General features: G+C 41.3%; 1 protein-coding gene across 10 annotated transcripts in view; it reads left to right on the top strand.

The window, feature by feature from the left end:
• SMARCA2 (SWI/SNF related, matrix associated, actin dependent regulator of chromatin, subfamily a, member 2) overlaps window positions 1–18,616 on the top strand; it is a 131,439-nt gene extending 112,823 nt beyond the window's left edge. For 8 of the 10 annotated variants that reach the window (XM_030471384.1, XM_030471379.1, XM_030471380.1 and 5 more), the window contains one exon: window positions 499–1,409. In XM_030471384.1, coding sequence (XP_030327244.1) covers window positions 499–534 — 36 coding nt within the window. In that variant the 3' untranslated portion in view covers window positions 535–1,409. Of the gene's footprint in view, window positions 1–131; window positions 1,410–18,241 lie in introns of those variants that run through there. The other 2 variants (XM_030471383.1, XM_030471382.1) reach the window with 2 other exon arrangements.
• The last annotated feature ends 1,381 nt before the right edge of the window (window positions 18,617–19,997 follow it).

The following is a 19,997-nucleotide window of genomic DNA, read 5'->3' as shown; positions in this document are numbered from 1 at the left end:
TGGGCATGCTTATGAGATCTGGTCGAAATGCTGAAAGACAAGAAGTCAGAGAAGTTCAGAGCTCATTTCTTGGAGCTGATCTATTTTCATTGAATCTTTAAACCTCACGGTCTGTTTGCTTTTGTCCACAGATGAAAAACTGATGGCTTGACATTTTATTTTTTTTTTCCTTTGGTGGGTGCTTCTACTATTGCAACAAATGAAAACAGAGCTCTTCCAAGTTGTTAAATGTCTGCATAGAATGAAAGATCTGGTGTTTCCTGACTCTGTGTCTTCCCTTCTCTAAAGAAGTCAACAGCAATTTAATGAAATGTCATGAAAAAGAAATGTTAGATAACATCATACCTTTCTTAAGGCTATCTTGATTTGTCAGTTTGTCATTTTTCTTCCCATTACTTTCTTTTTCTCGTTCCTTTTTTCATTTTTTTCCTTCTTTAACAAATTCCACAGCATAGCTGGCAAAGAATTTCTGACTTGTCTTGTGTCTCTTACCTCTAGGACCAGTCGGAAGCAAGCGGAAGTGATGATGAGTGATCCATAGGGTTTATTTTCTTGGCAGAACTGACCCCTTCCCCTTCTCTTCTCCCTTCTCCTATTTTACACCCAGTGAATACATTTTGTCAAATAGACATTGGGTTGTTTCTGTATCCTTATTCTCTATAAATTAGCTTTAGGATAGTGCCAGACAAACATATGATATCATGGTGTAAAAAAGCAAAAAATGTAACATATTGTGACCAAATGGGCCTCAAAAGATTTAAGAACAAAAGAACAGCAAAAAAGCTTTTGTTGGAAAATGTGGGTTGATAGTATATTTCTATGGGCTGGTTTTAACTTGGTAATGGTTTGATTGTGCCTGGTTTTATCATTTGATAGAATGTTTTTCAGTGGCATCAGAAAGACAAAAAAAAAAAAAGTCTTTTGTAGCATTGATAACCAGGAAAAGCCATTAAAAGCCACTGGTTATTTTATTTTTCATCAGGCAGTTTTCAAAGTTTTTATTTGTTCTGTATTGGATTTTTACACTGTGGTACATATATGCAACTTTGTTTAATAGCTTATAAATGTACAGTAGTTAGCCTTCATCCACTTTGTCCCATATGCATTTTTACACTTTACGCTTGATGATCTTCAGAAAAATGCTTTTTGAATTGTATCAAAATTATGTCTACTGTAAACTTTGCTTAACTTTTTTCCTTGATTAAAAAAGTTGGGTTAAAAAAATGCTATTGAATATTGCAATCTATATAGTGTAATGGATGGCTTCTTTCATCAGACTGATCTTCTATGTTACCAACGTGGATTATCACCTTTCCCTAAAGTGTACTTAATCTTTGCTTTCTTTGCACAATGTCTTTGGTTGCAAGTCATAAGCCTGAGGCAAATAAAATTCCAGTAATTTTGAAGAATGTGGTGTTGGTGCTTTCCTAATAAAGAGATAATTTATTTCAATAGTTGCGGCCTAGTGTTAGGAATTCCACAAAAATCTTTTTATAGTAGGGATGACAGGGCAGGAATGTATCCTGTAGAGAGGTCCACTGTGGTCTGTCTTGATTGTAAAATAACTTGTTCAAATAGCATAGAAGTATTTGCAGAGACAAGAGAAGATATGCACTACATGTTAAAATAAGAACAGTAAAATGGAAGTAGTAAAATAATACCTCGAAGTAAAAGTGTAGTTCATTACCTAATTACAATTGAAGTGATTAAGCAATAAAACAAACATTTCTTTTTCTTTCAGGAAATGTATATCCATAGGCCTCAGTGGGCAGGAATACAATTTCTTATGCAGGCAGTCAGCCCACCTATAAGTCAGTTTATTTTAAGCATTATCTTGAGGGATCAGGGTTGTGATGCACTAGGATGTGGTAATGTAAGCATTTGAACTACATATCTACATTTGATGTTGCTATTCCAGAAAATTAGAACTTCTTAGATTTGAACATATATTGAGTAGAAAACATGCAAGCTTAGGACCTGATTTGTAAACAGAACATTTCCTTGTTATCTGAACAGTGTATTTCTCTGTATGTGTCTTCATCACATCTCTTTACACTGCCTTGCAGTATGTTATTTGCTTCAGATTTTTGTAGCTCAGTTGGAAAGTGATTTATAAGTTTGTCTGGTGCGATTTTGTATGCATTAGCCTTGTAATGACGTTAAGTCAGCTTTGCTTAGTTTCAGTAACTTCAAACATTTCATTCCTAGTGTATGCTCCATCTGAACGTAAGACGTGTATTTCACAGAGAGATCACATTGATCTTAGAGGGACATATGGGTCAGACTAAAGTCTGAAGCAGCTATGCAGAAAACAACCTGATGGTCCTGGTTGACACCAACTTGAACATGAGCCAACAATGCACTCTTGTGGCAAAGGTTAAAAGTATCTTGGACATTAGGAGTGTTGCCAGGGTGATTCTTGCCCTCTACTCAGCACTGCTGGGATATATCTGGAGTGCTTTGTCCAGTGGTGGACTCCCAGGTAGAAGAGAGACACAGACATACTGGAGAGAGTCCAGCAAAGGACCGCTAAGCTGATTAAATGACTGGAGCATAAGGCATACTAAGAGAGGCTGAGAAAACTGGGACTGTTCAGCTGTGAGAACACTCAAAGGCATCTTATCAATTTGAATTAGTATCTGAAGGGAAGGTGCAGAGAAGGCAGAGCCAGGTTCTTTTCACTGGTGCCCAGTGACCAGATGAGAGGCAACGGGCACAAACTGAAACACAGGAGGTTCCCTGCGAACATGAGGAAACTTCTTTCTGTGAGGGTGACTGAGCCCTGGCACAGGTTGCCCAAAGAGGTTTAGAGTCTCCCTTCTTGGAGATACTCAGAATCCATCTGGACATGGTCCTGGGCAGCTGACTCTAGGTGTCCCTCTTTGAGCAGAGGGGTTGGACAAGGTCACCTACAGAGGTCCCTTCCAACCAACCATTCTGTGATTCTGTGATATGGGAGGGATAGTTTGGTTTGCAGAAGCCATTCTGTCTTCAGCGACAGTTTCATAAGACCATATATAAATGTTATTTTTTCACTGCAAAATGAACTAAATCTACCAACTCATTATGCATGACAAGAAACATCTAGCAGTAGGCTTCAATCACTGCTGACCTAGACTGGATTTAAACTGGCAGTTTAGATGTAAAAGGCAGAGTATCACGTTACCAATCCCAAGAGTCTCTGATGACTTTGCAATGACCCAGTTTGATTTATTTTTCAAGAACTCATTATTTACAGATGAGTGTTCAGCTGGAGAATAAAAATTAACTAAGAAGACCCAACATTTCTGTTCAAAATTAAAGATAACTTTTTTTTAGTCAATAACTGTAAGCCATATGAGTATATTGTTTTGCATGAAGAAAAACATTCGAATTCTTAGCTGCAGGTTTTGTTTTATCAGATCTAAGTAATTTCAAAATATTTTCAGTTTCCCCTCTGAGTTTCAAGAATAAATGCAATTATCATTAGATTACAATTGTTTTATGACTGTCAGTTCATGCCTCTGCCTCTCCTGCAATTAGTCCTGTTATTTTACTTAGGATTTGAATTTGTTTCTACCCAGAGTAATTTTTTAATTGTTATCTTGCTCTTTCTCTGTATAAATTTACTGCATTTTTCAAGATGAGGATTTTTCCTGGTAATCTCAGCACATTACTATATGAAGAAAAAGTTTCTGGGTAAATTGTTGTCATGTGTAACCTTCCAAAATCTTTACCAAAAAAAAAAAAAAAAAAAGGAGGAAATCTTTTGTTAAGGTATGTGTAAATCCATGTTAAAGATGGAAGCACACTTCCTCTTTTACAGAATTCCTTGTCTAGTAAAAACTGACATGTAAAGCACTTGGAATACCTTTTGCACAGTACACAAATGAAAGCACAATGCTACAATCCATATTGAGGGAAATTAACTCTTTTCCTACCTTAATTTCAGAAAATTGTCTAGTAAAATTGGAAACGGTGTAGCTTGGGCACTGAGGAAGCAAAGTGAAATAAATGGCAGGAGGTTTTCCTGTTGCATTTACTTCTCCTGGGAAGTAGGCAGCGGTGTAAGTGGTACAGATGAATAACATTTAACAGCTTTTATACATTTCAGATGCTGTTAATATTCTTTCTTTTCCCCTCACATACCTTCTGAAAGAAACAAAGAAAAGGCAAAACCTTTTGCTCAGTAGTATAAATGGTTTCCTGCTTAAATGTGTCTGGTCCTCAATGCAAAGAACTGCACTGGCTCTGTTTTCAGAACCACATATATTTTTGTTTTCTTTGTCATGTATACTGCTTTTAGAATAGAAGTGCCAGGGTGTTCCCCCATCCCCACCTTTCTGGTCCTGGAGTTGTACTCTGCACTCACTCAGCTCATGCATAAAGCTGGCGATTCGGTGATTGTTGAGACAGACGCGACAGGGTCTGTCATGGCAAACTGCCATATCTTCTGTGCACTGTAAGGCAAAGGCACAGCTGATGCAGTAGTAAGCCTCAAAAGAGTGTGCAGTTATTAAGCTGTTGGTACATGCTCAGTCCTGTCAACTACCCAAGGAGTGTATTTATAGTTCTATTATGGACAAGTTAGCATCAACTTTTTCATTAAAACACTTGGACAATAGGGTTTACTGAACTCACAGTCTAGAAAAGAGGTCACAACATGTTAAAAACAAAATGGTAAGTTTTTATAAAAGGATTTTTAGACTGTTTTCTTACTTTTCCCTCTGCTCATCCTCCAAAATATTTTAAAATTCCTGAAGAATTTTTGATTATTAATAGGGACTTGAACTGTAAGCTGAAACATTACTTAAATCAAGTTCTGTAGGTTCACAAAAGGGGCTAGCAAAAGTAGTTGTTGACAATAGACGAAGGGGAAATAAGTTCACAAAAGGCAAAGTGAATGATACCAATTTTGACTCCTTTGCAGTAGAACTGTATATGCTTTTAAGAGACTCACCCCTAATCTTGCTGCACTGAACAAAGGATAGAAGGTCACACCTGCTTTCTAGACACTAGTCCTTGTTTCTCCATTTGCTTTACTTGTGAGAGTTGTGAATGTGGCAATATTTACCATACTTTGACTCAGCATTCACACAGCGAAATGAGTGTGCTGAAGAACATGTTCAACTCTCTGCCTTCATCTGATGCTGTTATGCATCAATCAAATATTTTTATTCCACTGCCTCTATTATAAAGAGCTTGTATTTCAATCCTTATGGTATTTTACTTCTCCCTTATTTTCATGACCACAGCAGACATAGTAAGAACAAAATTCTTCTCCAATTAGATGATGGCAGCTTGTGTTTTCTTCCCATGTATGCCAAGTTGCTGTCAAAGGCTGAATTGCATCAAATAACTGCAACATGAAGTTCCTGCATTTCAAAGTGATGAGAATACTTGTACTGGAAATCATATCTGAGACAAGGACCATTTTCACAAGAACTTCCAGCTTGGGCAGCCACTTCCTGAGTTTGTGCTTGGTATTTGGTGTCATATTTTCATGCACAATCCACAGCCGTGGATTTATCACTTCTGGTGGGATCAACAGTTTTAAGCTATGTAATGCGTGATCTGCCACCTGTGAATGCTACTGTTACATAGGCTATTCTCACACCTGGAGATGGGAAATAAAAACAGAGAGAAGACCCCAATGCTAAGTCTTGAATTCACTGCAAAGATAAGAAAACTGTCTGTGTGCCAAATGTCATTTTCTTTCTCAAAACCAGCCATAGTTTCTGGTGGAGGTGAATTTATAGCCACTTGTGTTATTTGTATTATGGATTGTATTCCATTTTATTATTACCGTGTTATCTATTACGTGCATTCTCCTTTTGGGCTTCCAGCATAGTTGCTCTTCTGCCCATCACCTTCCATTGAAATCAATTTTGTATGCAGTTGCATGCCTTAGAGACTTGAAGCAGTTACTGCTTCATTGTGCAACATTTCTTCCCATCTCCTTTGTCCTAACATGAAATGAGAGAGAGAAGGAGGAGGAAAAAGCATTGTCTGACCACTCACTTAGGCCTTCTCACTTTCTGAGACCCAGACACCTTGTGGCTATTAGTGCTGTTGTCTGTTGACACAACCCTGGGGACACGTCAGTGCTCCTGCAGTTCTTAAGGTCAAGGAACAAAGCAGTGAAGCTGAGCGTGTCTGACATTCAGCAGATGCACAAAAGACAGTAAGTATTCCATGTCAGTGGACTTAGGTGTTTATAACAGGTAATTAGAATAGGTATTTAGAACTTCACAGTTCATTTAAAGTACATAAAGGGCAATCTTATTAACATACGAGCATTTTACTTCGGCTTTGGAAACTGGTATTAGACCAACTTCCATTGCTGCTCCACTGGTTGTAACTTCCGTTTCTGTGTAATAGTCAAGATTTAAATCCTGGTCATCTTGAGTGCTTATAAGAAAATCATTTACCCTGCATCACATTCATCATTTTTTTCACTACTTCTTGGGACTCTAGAAGGTACGAGACAAAAAAAGCAGCTTGTCCTATATATGGCAAGTTGATTATTTCTGTCTAGGGGTAAACAAATTGAAAAAGATATTACTGTCTCTTTCCCCTGTGTCACTCATACTTCAAAGCCTTCTCCTCATTCCCAGAACATAAATGCCAGGTTCAGCCCATTCAAGACCCAGTCACCAAGCTGTATGTTAAAGGAAGAAGCTTGAGTTTATTCTTCATAAGCACTCAAGTGATGTATTTTTTCTTAGGAGATGCCATGCAGTTATTCTGTCTGTCTGACTGCATCTGGGTCTGTCCAGATGTCATGGTTTAAAGCCAGCTGACAAGTAAGAAGAAAATTACCTCAGCTGAAATCAGGACACCAGATCCTATTGCAAGTTAGCACCTGAGAGACATTACTTCTGCAGTCCCTGCAGTAGAAACTAATTCAAAGCCACTCTTCCAGGTGAACATGTTTTCCTGGATGGTATGCAGGGATTAATAAAGGAGGCAAGCCTTTGGTAAGCCCAACTGTGTGAGTGGACAGCTCATCACTTCTCAGAGCTCTGGTGAGAGCAACCATCTCCCCCCTGCCTGTGACTTGTGTTGAATTTAGCATGTAACCTTGCTGCTTGTTCTGCCTGTGTCACTATTCCTCTGGCCACAGAGCACTTTTTGGTTCCTTCCTTGAGACTTTTTGTTTTTATGGTCTAACATCTTTCTGATAAGAGACTTCTGGCACTCGAGTACAATCCCTTACTTCTCTGATAATAAACAGTTGTGGCTGGCTTTCTTACTTCAGTTCACAGCATTCTCCCTAGAGATGCCTCATTGCTGCTTTCCATTCTGCTTGCTGCTGTAGTCTTTAAGGTAACTTTATAACTTTATGGGATCAACCAGATTAACATTAGGTAGGTAAAGTGAGTCACAGACACTAATCCTACAGAATAATAAAGGCATCAACTACACTGTAATGTTGTGTCTTTCATCTCCAGCCACCTCAAATGCCTGAGGCCCATCAAGTGGTCTTCCTGGGGCCGTTCAGCCTTTGCAGACACTGGGCAAAAAAAGTTACTTTTAAACGAAAAGACCTTGCACAGTGAAGTTTTTTAAACTTATCCCACAATTGTTTCTGTCCAGACACAGGGTGAACAAATGCAGTGCCAGATATTGGCAGCTTCATGAAAAGAACATAGAATCATAGAGTGGATTGGAAGGGACCTTAAAGATCATTTGATTCCAACTCCCCACCAGACCAGGTTGCTCCAAGCCCCATCCAACCTGGCCTTGAACACTGCCAGGGATGGGGCAGCCACAGCTTCTGTGGGCAACTTGTGCCAGCACCTCAGCACCCTCACAGGGAAGAACTTCTCTCTAAAATCCCTAATCTAAATCTCCCCTCTTTCAGTTTAAAGCCATTCCCCCTTATCCTAATAATACATGCCTTTGTTAAAAATCCCTGTCCAGATTTCTTGTAAGCCCTCTGATCAAGGTCTCCCTTGAGCCTTCTCGTCTCCAGGCTGAACAAGCCCAACTCTCTCATCCTGTCTTCACAGGAGAGGTGCTCCAGCCCTCTGATCATCTTCATGGTCTCCTCTGGACTCACTCGAGCAGGTCCACGTCCTCTTGGTGTTGGGGGCCCCAGAGCTGGATGCAGTACTGCAGGTGGGGTCTCATGAGAGCAGAGCAGAGGGGGAGAATCCCCTCCCTTGACCTGCTGGCTCCTAGCAGGTCCTGGCACTACTCTGGAGTTTCTCCAGCTCAGGAACCCTCCATGCACCACGATCCCCCACTCTGCTGCAGATGGGCCTACTCCAGAGCTGATCACTTAGGCACTGAGTCATCATCTTAAATTCCAAAATATACCTGCTGTACAGAATTCACACTGGTATCTTAAAAAGTAAAAAATAAATTCTTCATATGAGACAACTTCTCACTTCGCTGCTCAAAAAGAGAGCAAAATGTCCCTGAGAGCTTGCCAGAAGACCATCTCCAACACATGATGCCTTCCAACCTCCTGTTGTACCTTTCAGCCAACAGCCCCCACCCACTTCAGTCTTACCCTATACTTCAGTAATAAGCACTGGGACACAGTTATAAGCATCAAATGACAGCCCTGTTGGAGTAAAACCAGCACTTACTCATCTGCCTGAGTTAAATCTGCAGCACAGGGCGCATGCTCTTCAGCAAGCACCAGGTCTAACAGTACAACCATGTGATGTCACTATTTGACTTGACTACAGCATTCAGTCCCAAAAAATGATGGAAATTAAAATATGAAATTTCAGTGCACGTTTCTTAACCTCAGCAATACAGAGAGCTACCGAAAATACTCTCCAGTGAAGGCTGCGCTCACCGCAGGTGTAAGCATACTCAGGAAGGTCACACATGTATTGTCTTTTTGCATGTTCAGTGGTGGGGCCTATTTTCCCTTCTATTTTTGCCAGAAAATACTCTCTGTCTCGCACAAATATATCAGCTGTCTTCTGACAGCCTTGATATCCAGCAGTCAGTGTCACAGTTACACTGGACTGGCTCAGTTGTATCAAAGGCAGTAACCCACCAACTGTGTATTAAATGATTCCTCTTTGCAGAGAATTCTATTTTGACCTCAAGAATTTGGGTAGCAAGGGCAATCTGACTTTCCTAAGGGCAAATCCTGGGGGACTTTTAAATGAAAATAAAACTCATTAAGTAAGGAATGAGTAGAAAGTTTAAAAAAAACCTACTTTAATGATCAAGAAAGTGGTTTTTGATATCTCTACTGAAGCATCTCTGTAACACAGAGGGAATTTCAGCCTCATGACAGATCTTGCAGATGTGCCTTCAGAGAGTTGTGAGGAACCATGTTAGTCCAGAGAGTCTCTGAAGGCCATTTCTGGCCACATGATCTCTCCATTTCAGCCAGGAGCTTCTTCCTGGCTGCAGGGAAGAAGGGGAGGATGGAAATCTGCTTTCTCAAGCAACGGACCTCAAACAGGCAGGTCAAGCAGCCTGTGCTTGAGGGACTCCAAGCTGGGAGACAGGCAGGTAGAATTAATACTAAATTAAATCCCTGGTGCTATTTATGTAGTCCTATTATGTAATACGCTATGCTTGCACAGAATATTAAAAATTGGCAACAGAATGTTTGTTGTAGGAGATACACTAAGATTTCATCTGTTGCTTGTAAAGGATCAGGTACCCATGAAAATATTTCTGAGACAGAATGGGAGAAACCACTGTTCTAGGGTAAAGGGACATCTTGCCGTTTACACCCTTCAGTAATGAATCTTTTTAGATGTCCGTCCCACCGCACCCCTCACGGCCCAGGCAGCGACAGGGGGAAATGGCGTCCCCCGGCTCCCCTCAGGCGGGCTGCGGAGCCGGGTGAGGCACGGCGGCCCCTCGTTACTCAGTCTGTTTGCTCAGTTATTAGTTTCAATGTTTTGCTTATGTTTCACTGCTTTCCACTGGCATAGACTAGACTAGACTAGAATAGAGTAGAATAGAAAAGAAATAGAGTATTTCAGTTGGAAGGGACCTACAACGATCATCTAGTCCAACTGCCTGACCACTTCAGGGCTTACCAATAGTTAAATATATTGTTAAGGGCATTGCCCAAATGTCTCTTAAACACCAACAGGCTCAGGGCATCAACCATCTCTCTAGGAAGCCTGTTCCAGTGTTTCACCACCCTCTTGGCAAAGAAATGAATCAATTTTTCCTCTAGACTTTAATAGACCAAGGAAGAGAAAACATTTCTCCAAGAATCTCTGTACAGCACTGGTATATCTCAAGCCTGATGGGAATCTTTAGATTATATCAAAATACTATATTTCAAAAAGAAGATGGATTTAAGCAAACAAGCAGAAAACCCTTTAGGGATCTAAGTACTTCGCTTTCTTGGGTTTCAGTGAGACAAAGGTACTTTGCAGTAGTAATTCCTTAAACAATCCATCAGTTTCTTGGTTTTATAACAGAGGTGATCCTGTGTTTAAACACATGCATAGCAATGGAGTATTTTCATGCTATCTCAGCATGTTGGAAACATAGCCCAGGCTTTCTTATGTTGTAACAACTGAAAACATTAGCAAATTTGAAAAAGGTTATATAAAGCAATGATTGTGCACAGGGAAGGCGTTTGATTAATGGCCATGTACTTCAGGAACTTTAATTATTTTTTTTTTTCTCCTTGTAACTTAATGCAACTGTGAGGTATTACAGGCAGAAATTAAGGCATAATCTGAAGTCACAGGACAGACAATGTTCCTGGAGCACAGGAACAGGCCTGTCAGGGGGGGGAAATGAAGAGCAGGGCGAGGGCAGTGGAGCTGGAAGCTGGAGGTGACAGCAGGGCCAGCCTGTGGCAAGGACCAGCGCCTGGCCATGGGATTGGGGACATGGCCAAGGTCATGTTTGGAGATCACCCCACAGGTTACTCTAGTACAGTGAGGCCCATGGCCAGCCAAGGCCCACTGGTGATATAGCTCAGGCAGGGGGCAAAAGCAAGATCCCAGTCTAAAAGCAGCTCCCAGAGCAGGTTGGGGGATCTCCCTCTTGCTGAGGCTTTGACAGCTCAGGGTCTTTCAGTTTACCAAACCTTTGTTTGTTTGGTTTTTTGTTTCTTTGAGTATAGAGAAAGTTGGGGCTCTTCAGACTGGAGAAGAGAAGCTGTGTGGAGACCTCACAGCAGCCTTCCAGTGTCTGAAGGGGGCCTACAAGGATGCTGGAGAGAGACTCTTCATCAGGGACTGTAGTGGTAGGACAAGGGGTAATGGGTTCAAACTTAAACAGGGGAAGTTCACGTTAGATATAAGGAAGAAGTTCTTTACTGTGAGGGTGGTGAGGCACTGGAATGGGTTGCCCAAGGAAGTCGTGAAAGTTCCATCCCTTGCAGTGTTCAAGGCCAGGCTGGACAGAGTTTTGGCTGACACGGTTTACTCCCAGGTGCCCCTGCCCATGGCAGGGGGGGTTGGAACTAGGTGATTTTAAGGTCCTTTCCAACCCTAACTATTCTGTGATTCTATGGAGAAGTAATTGCTTATGTCCTTTTCACCAGAGGACCTGAGAAGATGCCAGCAGGGCTTCGCTGTGTGAAGGTCAAGCGATGAAAGAGCACTAACCGGTCCCCTATGCCCTCGCAGCGCTGCCTCACAACCATCCTGGCACATGGTGGAGTGGTCTGAGGGTGCACACGAGGCTGGAGCTCCCAGCTACCATGAAGCAAGGAGGGTGGTGGCACTAGTTTTCCAGAGCTCAGAGGGAACCCCAGCCTTGGCTGAACATTTGTGATTTGCTTCTAGCGCCAGGTAGCTGTAGGGAGAAATAAATTCTAAGGTTGTCTTCTCTGTATTCACCTTCCATGATTTGTCACTTCTACAATATTTTGCTGGTACAAAATCTTCCAAAATGTCTCCTTTCCAGCTCTCTGGGTCACAGTCACATCCTAGTCTGCTTAAGATGATCTAGAGTGAAGAAGGACAACACAGTTTAATGAATTAAAATGCACCACTGGAGCTGAGGGGAATAATCTGAATTTCTGGAGAACTCTACCCTGAAAACTCAGGCACTGACCAGTTAATGTCAATAATTTGTAGTGATGAAGCAGTGCAGTGAGATGCATTTGTGCATTCTCTGAACAAACCCCCACTGACTGGTCGCACTTTGAGTTAATACAGTGTCCTTAACAGCCAACCAAGAACAGCCTTTTTGAAACAAACCCTTCTGTGGGTGGCAGGTGTGTGTAAAAACAGGATGATTGCTGCAGTCCAAAATTGTACATCTCTGTGGGCAGATGGATTGTGTAGATGCAGTTTGCTGTTCAACTAGTACCTTTCTGCATAAACAGGTACAAAGGCCTGGGCTTTCTTTAAATAGCAGTTTTTAGAACCTGCTTCCTTGTTTTCATGAATACAGTGTCTGTTTCCATGGAAATAAACCTTTAGCAGAGAGCAAAAGCCAAAAACATCAAAACCCTAATCAGCAGGGAAGTGAACAAGTCCCTAGGGACAGTGTATGGCCAGAAAGCAAATTTAGGGGCTCTTATTTCCAAACATTTCAGCTTATGTTAGTCTTGGGCTGTTCCTGGTTAAATTCTATCTTCCCTCGTTTGCTTGTTCTCAGGTCTGGAAAAAGAGGGTATTTTGCATTGCATTCTTCTTTTTCACCAGCAGGACAGCAATGGTAATCATAGTGCAAAAGCCAGCCTACAAAATATATGTGATTCTTAACCAAGATAATAGCTTCAGATGATTTTGACTTCTCATAGGAGCAGACTTCTTCCTCTTAACTCGTAGCATACAGAATGTAGACCTTTACTTCATTTCCGAGAAATTTAAGGCCACTTTACTATATCAACCCAGAGAAACAAAAAGTCATTTCTTTCATTACTTCCAGGTCAAAACAAACTGAGTTATTCCTTCCATGACAGAATTGCAGCTGGTGGTTGATCAATAGTACAGCAAAGCTGACCATTGTAACCTAGAGAGTTTTTGAATCTTTCAGTGGTACATAAATCTGAAATCTTAGGCAACAAATGAAAAGGCGACCTTTTTTCCGCTTCTGCTTTTTCTGCTTACGTTCTCTATAGAATGCAAGAAGATAAAATCCCCAAGGAGATTCCTGCCCAGGACCAGCAGCCTGCACGCGGATGTGTGTCAGCACCAGCCTTGTAGTGTCACCCCATGTGACTTTGTATAGTCTGTTGAATTCTGTAATGGGATCCTGCTGCTTGAGGAAAGATTCATTCTGCCTGTGTCTTAATTAGCTGGCATGGTAAACTTAGCTGACATTCAGATCTTGGAAGAGCCTTCTCAGGCTGAAAGAAGTTCCTTCCTGTCCAATTGACCTTGAGTCTGGAAAGAAGTAGATCTGCTGTTTTCTTTTCTGGCTGCAGCAAGTCAGTGAAATAAAGTGCTTTGTTTATGTCAGTGTTTTTGTCCCTTAGTGCCAACAAAAGCCTTTCTTCGGGAAGTCTGTAAGTTTTCTTCTGTATAAAGTTGCTTTCTTGAATATTTATGTTTAGTGCTGTGTATACGAACTAATTGAGAAAATTAATTAAGTCCATACAAACCAGTTCTATTAGGAGCCACAATAGCCCTGAATTTTTCCTACATGTTTCTGCCCAAGGTTGGTCAGAGGGCTTGGTTTTCTTTTTTGAAGAGTTTAGCTGACTTGTTTAATCTGGCATTATAAGCAGGTGTCTCTCTCAATCTCTTCCCCCCTGCCCCTTTCCCCTTATGCTTTCTTTCAGCCTACCGTTTCTCCTGCTCTGACCTCTTCTCCTAATTTGCCATGAAGTGGCTTTAGGAATTTACCCATTTAGTTTGGCATCTTCTGTCAGCATTGCAGCCTGGGGCCAAGTAGGCTTAGTGCTAAGTCCTTGGAGCATACCCTAAACATCACCACCAGACTGTGACCTATTGAAAGGCATCATTGCATGCAGGCCCCTCGTTGGTCCTGCAAGAGGGAATTATACCTCTACAGCAGCAAATTGTCACAGTCTTGCCTTTGCCCTGTCCATGTATTGAGGAATTTTTGTTTGTAGCACAGATCTTAACAATATTCTTTCTTTGCTGTATAGAGCACTTGGCAGTGCCTGAAAGAGTGTTTTTTAGCAGTTAAAGAATGAAATGACAGGACTAGCCAGCCCATGCTTCCTTCCTGGCACTTCACCCAGCTTTTCCATACCTATTCAACTCAGTTTAATAAAGAATTGCATTCCCACTAGAATTGCATAAGATGGTCCAGTAACCTGCAGCATCCTGTTGAGCTTCTGGCTTCTATGTCTGATAAGGCTTTCTCTAAGGAAGTGGCAGCTCTTTTCTGCTGATGAAGACATGCAAGTTTAATGAAGAAATTTCATCTTTAAGTTAAGAAAAGATGACCAAGATTTTTGGTCAATGGAAAAAAAGTAAAACAAAGGTTTAGCCCGTGTCAGAGTGTCCAATTGATCAGATGTCACGCTTTGTACGCATGTTCTCAGAACTAATGTATACCTTTCACTACTGTTACCACAAATCCTGACATTGACTTCCAGACTTCAGTGTCACTACTGATTGCGCTGAGAAGCACTGACCAAAATTCTCTTTTCTCTCCATAACTCCTGGCCAGTTTAAAATTTCTCCTCAAAAGAGCGCACACAATGTTTTGTTGTTTTCTGCCAACAAAAAGCAGTGATTTGTACAGAAGAGCGCACACGATGTTCCAAGGGCTTTTTTCAGAACAGCACAGTTGTGTCACTACAATATTAGTGCCTTGATGTTCAAGATACTTCCAGTGCAGGAATAAACAACAGCTTCCCAACACAGGTGATCAAGAAGCCAAGGAGCAGATGTACTCTGCTGGACCAGATACTTAAAGAACAGGAGGAATTGGTCAGAAATGTAAACATCAGGACAAGTTTGGTTGCAGGGACCATGAGATGGTGGACATTAGGAACCTGAGAGGACGGGATGGGGCAAACAGCAGGACCACAACTCTGGACTTCTGAAGAGCAAAGTTTGTCCTGTTCAATGATTTGCTTGGAAGAATCCCATGGGATATGGCCCTGAAGAGGAGTCCAGGAGAGTTGGTTGTTTTTCAATGGTCACCCCCTCCAAGTTCAAGAATGGTCTGTTCCATCAGGCAGAAATGAAGGAAAGCAGGCAGGAGGCCTGCATGGATGAGCAAGGGGCTCACAGCTAGACTCACACATAAAAAGGAGGTGTACAGGAGGTGAAAGCAGGGACAGATCGCCTGGGAGAAATATTGAGATACTGTCTGACCACAGAGGGATGGGCTTAGGAAAGCCAAAGCCCACCTGGAGTTGAGTATAGCAAGAGATTTGAACAGCAACAAAGAAGATTTCCTCAGGGACATCAGCAGCAAAAGACTAGGGAAAACGTGGCCGCACAGCTAACCTGGGCAGGGAGCCTTGTGACAAAGGACACAAAGGTGGCTGAGGTGCTCAGTACCTTCTTCACCTCTATGTTTACTGGTAAGACCTGCCCTCAGTAATCTCAGGCACCAGTGGGAAAGTCCAGGGCAAAGTAGATTTGCTATCAGTGGAGGACAGTCATGTTAAGGAGCACATACATAACCTGGACATACAGACATCCATGGGCCTCATGCAATGCACGCACGAGTGCTGGGGAAGCTGGCCTGTGTCTTTACAGGCTGCTTGCAATCATCATTTAAGGGTTTAAGGGTGTGGAGGAGAGGGGCACGACTGGGGAAGAGATCCTGAGGACTGGAAGGAAGCAAGTGTCTTTCCTGTCTCCAACAAGGGGAAGGAGGAACTGCAGGCTGCTCAGCCTCACCATGATCCCTGGGAAGGTGATGGAGCAGATAATCATGGAAACCATTTTCAGACATCTTGCATGTAGTCGTCATGAATTTATGAAGGCGAACTGACCTGCCTGATGGCTTTACACAATAAGGTGACTGGCTTGGTGTATATGTGTACAATAGGAAAAGAAGTCTGGGAAATAATTACTCAGAGCAATGACCAGAGGGAAATAGGTTCTTGCTGTATGTAATAGATTCAAGAAATGTTTACTTAGCATAAATTTGGATGCCTGTTGGGTAATTTTTATACTAGGGCTGACAGCTGCTTATGTAGCAGATGAAAGTACAGTGCTGCTCCCTTCATTGTGTCTCTTTCTTATTCTGGTGCTGAGTCTCCATTAGCATTTCTGGAGGAGTAAATATGTTGATTTGGAAAAGATGGCTTTCTTTTAATTATTTGACATGCGAGTGTTATGGAGACATCAAGAGGAAAATGCCAAGATAAAGGAGGTGCTGTTTTGTCAGTATCTGCATCTTCAAACGCCCACCACTACAAGCAAATCTGCTTTATTTTTAGGAAGAACCGTAATGGAGCTGATTGCCACCAAGTGACATCTCTGTTATGAGTGGACTGTTTTCAGCAACTGAGGTGCCTTTCGCTGCAAGAGTTGAGGAAATGTTCCTCACCTTTGACCACCTCCTTTTTCTCTTTCATCACTGTCTCTGACTAGCAAAGAGAGGCAAAAACATGGGTAAAAACTACTAAGCTATCAACAAAAAGCCAGAGTGGGTTGGATCTGTCCTGCCTCTGTCCCTGTTTCTGGCAGAAGCTGGTACTAAATGTGTTAGAAGAACTTGCAAGAAAGGCAGTCACTGACTACTCAGCTCAAAGAGGAAGCCTTTTGTTATTTTTATCATTCTGATGGTGATAGCATCAGAATACAATGATTTTTGTATAGTAATTAGTCTTCACCAGATTTCTGTAGCAGGATGCCATGCTGCCAATATGTATTATTCAGTCCTTCCATAATCTCCTAAATTACTGGTTTTGCATTCAATTTGTGGCAATGGGTTCCGTATGGGCTTGTTATCCATATGAAATAATTTCCTGGTATTGATCTGAAATGTTTTTCCTTTCAGTTTGTCCCTGCTCTACTATTACAAAGAACAATTAAATAGGCTTATAATTAATATTTTACCTTTGTGTGGATCCCTCTTGTTTGTCATGGGTGAAATCCTGCCTAGGGAGAATTACTACAGTGACTTCTTTGGGCCAAAACCATACATCTTTTTCCCTCAGTTCTTGAACTACTGACTTCATGCTTGGAAAGAAACCTTGCTTAACATCCCATTGGTCTGTCACTCCTTTTGTTCTTGTATTACTGCTATATCTGTCTTCAGCTATAGTGAGCGAATTCAAATGTTTTCTATAGACCGTACCACCACTGCAGTTAACTGTAGTATTTGCTTGGAATGGAAAAAGTTGAATGTGCCTGAGTGGGAAGAGAAAAAAAAGATAGACTATCAGATGAGATATATTAGGAAATATCTAAAAAGACTAGTATTTTCAAGTCCAGCCTTCAATTTTCAGTGGATTTCTGAGGTTTTCAGTTTATATGCACCTAATGGTACAGAGGAGCACTTTCTGTGATTCCTTTCAAAAGTTTAAGCCTGTGCAGAAGCCCAGGAAGGCCAGGTGTTTCTGACAAATCTCAGTAGATATGGGCCTTCATTACAGATCCCCCTTTCTGGATTGCCGGGCAACACCAAAGGTGCAAACGCTGGTAAGTACTCTGAGGGCTGCAGGTGCCTCATGCCTTGGAAAGTCACGCCACTGATTTTCCAAGTCAGGCCATGGAAAACAGGAATCAGCAGACCAGCAGCCTTTGCCTGGAAATGTGCTGTTAAAAGATGTTCTCAGGAGTTGTTTTTCTTCATCTGATGGTGGCTTTGTGGAACAGTAGAAACATATTCCTCATTCCTCCCAGATGACTAACTTTCTCTCCTACCTATGTTTTCATCATGACGACACCTGCCACTGGAAAAAATGATAACTTGAAATATTTTGTCTTTGTGGGTGGTTTTGGTTCAATTAACAAAGTAGGTTAATTCAGATTCTGGTGAATGAATTTAACTTTATGACACATCCAGGCAACTGAAGTAGGAAAAGGAAATTAATATACCTCCCTATTTCTTTACCCTGGTCCTGAGGTGACGTTTTAGCCATTATGCACTTTCCTACCACTATCTAGTCAAGCAGTCTGGCCTTAATTGAACACCAATAAAACACCATTTCTGCTGTGACTAGCTTGAAGTCTTCAAAACAGACAGAGATAAAATTCACTGGATGACCTAGGAAAATCTTTCTGGGATTTTTCCACGCAGTTCTTTCTCTCTTGTGCAGTGAGAGAAGGCATTTGGAAGACTGAGGACCACATGTATAAAAGATGTGTATTTCAGTAAACGTCTGAGGGCATGACTTTGTTATACAGTTTGAAGGACAAACATTTTTTATGATTTAGGCTTTTTTAATGAGGATGTGCTGTGTTCTTAGGCTACAAGCTGAAGAAGCAGGAGGCTATGACTACTGGGAAGGAGGCCGCTCACTGCTTGAGAAGCCCTTGTCCTGTCGGATCGGAATGACACACTGTTTGCTCTGATGATAATAATCTAATGAGGAGGGAACAGGAGCACAGTGTTCCAGGATTAGAAAGTACGTATTGTAGCAAGGACTTCGGGGGTGTGAGGAGTGTGTATGTCTGTTGTTGTAAGTGTAAGAAACAGATAGCAGAGCAGTAAAAGAACAAACTATTAGATAAGCAGTTAGTTTATGCAGTGTCCTGATAAGTGTTAGATTAACTTCTGTCTGTAATACTGTGATATAAGTAGTGGCATAAAGGCTTGAATAAAACAAATGAAAATTGCCAAATGTGTATCTTTATTTGCAGCTTTGTATCCTAGACTGCTTCCTTCTTTGGGAATTTATCTCATACACCGTATTTAAGTCATGGTCACCTTAGCCACATACTCCTGTTGGAATGTTTTGTTTTATTAATCAGGTGCACAAAAGAGTATTTAGGTTTTGTTGTTTGTGTTTGTGTTTGTTTTTTAGAGGAAATGTCAATCCAAAGGGATTTCATCCCATGCAGTGTAATGCAGCTGGGTTTTGTTACCTGCTTTTAACAGATCTTAAGCTCAGAAGGCACTTCTAGGTCACCTGCAATGAGTTCTTGCTTGATGCACACCATATACTTCTGCCCAGCTATTCTGTGAAGTCTTGCAATTTCTGTCTAATGAAAGCATTACCTTCAGGAAAAAAAAAAATAAAATAAAATCCATTCTTAATCAGGAGAGAGCAAGAAATACAGAACCCACTATTTCTGAATAGTTGATTCTGGTAGTTAAGCTTTGCACTAGCTGCAGCAGCTTTACTTTTACCTTCATAAAACAAGCAAAAAGGAATCAAATTTCAATGAGCTTATAAATTCCCTTGTGCATGAAACTTCAAGCAACACCATTCCAGGGTAAATGTATATGATCTGAAAGTATTAGGCTTGGAGTATAGCTCTGCTGGACCCTGCTGAGCAATACTTGGTAATATAGTAGTCTCACAGACACAAAGTGCCTCGTCTCTTGTCAGAAGAAGGTATACTCAAGACTTTCTTTCACGCTATCCCAGTTTAAGCCTGGCACAGCAGTGCTATAGTCCTTACCTGCTGCCCAGCCAATCAGACTATCATTTAAAAAATGACCTGCTGATGCATCTGTACTGCTCGAAAACGTAGAGTTTTTCCCTTCTGATGCATGGAGGTGGGGAAGGGAAGAAAGCGTATTAGCACTAAGTCCTTCAGAAAAATGATTAACATGTACAAAAACAATTGTGGAGAAGTAAAGTTAAACAAAACATAGCATTATCACAGGCCTCATGTCTTGTGCATTGCAGATAAATGCTGTACCTTTCCTTTTGTACTAATCTAGCAGTGCAGAACCATTGTTCTGTGCTAACAGCCTGTTCTGTTAAAATTCTCCCCTGATTATGTCCGCAGACACTCGTAACAACATGCCAAATACAGAAAACACTTGTATGCTGTTTTGACTTAATTTCAAATGTTTAGTGTTAGACTCACTTTTCAAATTAAGGCAGGTAGACCAGTCCTGCTCTTATTAAGCTTAATGATTATTTAAACATTTATTGCAGAGGAAGCAGCACTGGATTTCCATTGGACATGAAATCTGTGATAAAAAATGGTGATGAAGTAAGGCTCTCATTTTGTTCTGCCAGTCTGTGCAGTGCATGTATGAATACAAGA

The sequence above is a fragment of the Strigops habroptila genome, chromosome Z (genome assembly GCF_004027225.2).
Source record: "Strigops habroptila isolate Jane chromosome Z, bStrHab1.2.pri, whole genome shotgun sequence".
NCBI lineage: Eukaryota > Metazoa > Chordata > Aves > Psittaciformes > Psittacidae > Strigops > Strigops habroptila.
The sequence above is the reverse complement of the archived record's forward strand: the minus strand, read 5'-3'. Positions and strand labels throughout refer to the sequence as shown.